The sequence below is a fragment of the Trypanosoma rangeli genome (genome assembly GCF_003719475.1).
Source record: "Trypanosoma rangeli strain AM80 chromosome Unknown Tra_15.4_contig_00594, whole genome shotgun sequence".
Lineage (NCBI taxonomy): Eukaryota > Euglenozoa > Kinetoplastea > Trypanosomatida > Trypanosomatidae > Trypanosoma > Trypanosoma rangeli.
This window is the reverse complement of record NW_021706335.1, coordinates 1-936: the sequence shown is the minus strand read 5'-3', so window position 1 is coordinate 936 and position 936 is coordinate 1. Positions and strand designations below refer to the sequence as shown.

General features: G+C 51.4%; 1 protein-coding gene across 1 annotated transcript, besides 2 other annotated features; it reads right to left on the bottom strand.

Moving 5' to 3' along the window:
- Positions 1-41: 41 nt before the first annotated feature.
- On the bottom strand, positions 42-341 carry TraAM80_09485 (uncharacterized protein; the record flags this gene model as incomplete). The annotated part of the gene is made up of 1 exon (XM_029386164.1): positions 42-341. The coding sequence occupies one exon, from the start codon at positions 339-341 to the stop codon at positions 42-44; it is 300 nt and encodes a 99-aa protein (XP_029233998.1).
- Positions 342-714: 373 nt separating this feature from the next.
- Positions 715-739: a microsatellite.
- A 57-nt stretch (positions 740-796) lies between these two features.
- Positions 797-863: a microsatellite.
- Between the last annotated feature and the right edge of the window lie 73 nt (positions 864-936).

Sequence of the window (936 nt, the reverse complement as noted above, 5' to 3'; positions counted from 1 at the left end):
GCCAGCTCGTCATCGCCAGCTTCGTCACTCACCAACTTCGGTCATCGCCTAGCTTGTCCATCACCGACTTCGGCATCACCGGCTTCGTCATCACCGACTTCGTCATCGCCAGCTTCGTCATCGCCAGCTTCGTCATCGCCAGCTTCGTCATCGCCAGCTTCGTCATCGCCAGCTTCGTCTTCGCCGGCTTCGTCATCACCGACTTCGGCATCGCCAGCTTCATCATCGCCGGTTTCATCATCGCCAAAGGTGCGCCTGGCTGATGGACCCGACGACGGTAGCATGGCGGACGGTGGATCCGAAAGCACCAGCGCGGTTCTTGCGAAGGACACACCCAGCATTTCTCTTTCTGGTGACAGCTCCGTTGCTTTCGACAACCTTACACGTGTGAGGCCCGATTCAGGAAGCGGTGATGGCACGATGCGTGGGTGTGCGTCTCGGCTACTTCTGCTGCTATTGGGGCTATGGGGCTTTGCGGCCCTGTGCTGAGTGGAGCCCGGTGGAGGGGAGTTTGTGCTTCTACTGAGAGCATCTCCGTTTCTCCACTCACTTTTTAAACTAAATAAAGTCTCATGTAGACATACATTTTGTTTTATTTTCCGCTTTTTTTAAATTTACGCAAGACGTTTTTTTTTTTCTTGGGCACACAAATTGCGCTCTCCCCTCAGCACTAGCACAGCGCAATCCTCATGTATTTATTTTATTGTGTCCATTTTTGTTTGTTATGTTGTTTGTTTGTAGCAATGACTGGAGACCAGTCACTGATTTTTTTTTGTGTGTATTGGTTCAGTATATTGTTGGTTGATTGATTTGTGGATGTGTTATTTTCGTTGGTTTTCCGGTTGTTGTTTTGTCGGTTTGTTCTCGGCGACGGCGTTGAGCCTGCGTGTTTCCCTGGCGGCGGGAGATGCTTCACTGCGCCCCTGCACTGCGGTC